Raw genomic sequence first — 2,500 nt, forward strand, 5'->3', positions numbered from 1 at the left:
GTCCCTATCCTCCTACTCTCCATCCTCCCTTCTCTCCCTCCTCCTCTTCTCTCCGTCCTCTCTTACCCCTCCTCCTCTCCTCTCCTCCCAATCCTCCCTCTTCCTCTTCTCTCCTCAACCCCTCTCTTCTCCCTCTCCTCCCGTCTCCCCATACCTCTCTTCTTCCTCCTCTCTCCTCCTCATCCTCCATCCCTGTGGTCTTGGTGCCCTGAGCACTTCTATTTTCTCCCTCTGCTCTACACCACACATCATCTCTTTCTCCTCTCCCTGTTTCTCCCCATGCTCTCCTCTCGTCTTCCCTTCTCCCTATTCTTGGTTTCATGAGCGCACCCCGCTTCTCTACTCTCTCGTCTACCTCTCCTCTTCTTTCCTCTCCTCATCCCTCTTTCTCCACCCCTCTCCCCCTTTTCCCCATACCCCTCATCTCCTGCCCCCCCCATTATCCCCCCATCCTCTCCTCTCCACCTCCTTTCTCCCTCCTCCCCTCCTTATCCCCCATCCTCTCCTCTCCACTAGCCCTCCCTTCACCCTCTCCTCTCCACCTCCCCATCCTCCACCCCACAACCATCCACCCTCTCCTCTCCCACTCCCTGTCCTCTCCTCTCCCCTCCTCTCCTCCTCTCCTCTCCTCTCCTCCCCTCTCCCCCCTCCCTCTCCCCACCCCCACCCCACCCCCCTCCACCTCTCCCATTCTTCCTATTCTTGGTGCCATTACTGCACAGCTGGACACGGAGGACAGGGACGCAATGAATCATGAGCCATCATCTCCCACTCATGGAGCGCCCCCCCCCACCATGATTTATTAATGTGTGTGTGTGTGCGCGCGTGTGTGCGTTGCTGGTGTTTTTATGTGTGTCTGGTTTCACTTGTGCGCTGGTGTGTATACATCTGTGTATATCTCTCCACACGTTCTTGTGTATCTGACTTTGTATTTGCATATTAGTGTTTATGTACTGTATGGTTACCTGTGTGTGGCTTACTAACCTTTTCCCAATTGTACATTTTCACAAATCTTTGGGGCCCACTTCATACATGCCTATGATATTGCCTGTGTGCGTGTTATTGCCTGCTTAACTTTGCACTGTTCTGTGTGTGTGTGTGTGCGCGTGTGTGTGTGTGCGCGTGCGTGTGTGCGTGCGCTCGTTGTTGTCACCGTGTGTCATCACAGGCGGACCCGGTGATGGTGGTGAGCGAGGAGAACGCGGTGGTGATCATGTCCAATCGGCTGCTGGAGGGGGGCGTGCCCCCGCTGGAACAGGGCATGGTGGTTGGTCAGCTGGCCCTGGCCGACGCCCTCATCGTCGGCAACTGTGCCACTCAGGTTTAATTTCCTGTCTCTGCCCCTCCCCCCTGTCCTCTTCCCCTGTCCTATTAAGTGTCCTCTTAACGCCAAAATCTATCAAGTTTTTAACTCAACACCAAAACCTACACTTCACAACTTACAGACTTACTTTTGCTATTTGACATTGATGAAAAAAATATCCTGAATTTGACCTACTGTAGCGAATTGGGAGTAGAGTTGCTCAGCTGGGATTCGAACCCAACTCCAAAGTATTAAAGCTCGTTGGTGTAGCAGTCAGAGCCCCAATCTGGTACCCCAATTGGAATGGGTTCGACTCCCGCCGGGGCAGCTCTACTTCCCTTCGCTACACCTACATTAATGTGTTAAAATGTTCAATATTCAGAAATTCAAAATACAAGAAGTTACTTACTTGTCAAAATATTCAACTACTTAAGTATGTAGTTTTGCTGTTTGATAGGAACTATTACCTAAGCAGTTTGTGTTGTGCAGTGTACGTCTGGTTTATCTTTGTGCCCCACTTGTTCATCTCATGCGCTGTTCTTTAAAAGCCATCCCATCTGTTTCACTAAATACCATTATACCTCTACACTTTTACACCAACAACAGCATTTCCTACTCCATCCAACAAAAAAATTAGCCATTTGGGAGAAACCCAACCCACATTGTATTGGTGAAATAGGAGCCAAAACAAGGCGTTCATTTTTTTTGCAAAGACAATCATTTCCCGCGCTGTTGCGCCTTCTCCCCTCTTTCTTCCCAGTACTTTCCATGTAAATGTAATATGGTGTAAACGTGGTCACTCTGTGAGTGGAAAGCAAATCTTCTCTTTGTACTACTATACTATACATCTACTACAACTCTCTCTGTATTACTCTACACAATATGCTGCCCTGCACAGGATAACATGGAACCCAAGGTAGGATGCCCTTTTATTGAAATCAAAACTGTAAAACACAACTCTGGTCTCGCTTGAGAGACCAGAAAAGGCCAACAGGCTCAATAAGTTGCCGTTGATGATGAGGTTAAATCAAGTGATGATAGAAGAACAATGTGAAAATCAGCATATTATGGAGTTCTTAATGTAAAAAAAAAAGGAAATGGATTTCCAAATGGATTACCAATTCTTCTCCAAAAATGGCTAATTGATTATTATGGTGACATTAGTCACAGTTTTTCGGTTGTAAAGCAGTATAATGG

At 48.1% G+C, this 2,500-nt stretch overlaps 1 protein-coding gene across 2 annotated transcripts in view; it reads left to right on the plus strand.

Moving 5' to 3' along the window:
• scai (suppressor of cancer cell invasion) overlaps positions 1–2,500 on the plus strand; it is an 81,443-nt gene that overhangs the window by 60,868 nt on the left and 18,075 nt on the right. For both annotated transcript variants that reach the window (XM_063210416.1, XM_063210417.1), the window contains exon 9: positions 1,169–1,321. In XM_063210416.1, the coding sequence (XP_063066486.1) occupies positions 1,169–1,321 (153 nt within the window). The remainder of the gene's footprint in view (positions 1–1,168; positions 1,322–2,500) is intronic.

Source organism: Engraulis encrasicolus, chromosome 11 (genome assembly GCF_034702125.1).
Source record: "Engraulis encrasicolus isolate BLACKSEA-1 chromosome 11, IST_EnEncr_1.0, whole genome shotgun sequence".
NCBI classification, from domain to species: domain Eukaryota; kingdom Metazoa; phylum Chordata; class Actinopteri; order Clupeiformes; family Engraulidae; genus Engraulis; species Engraulis encrasicolus.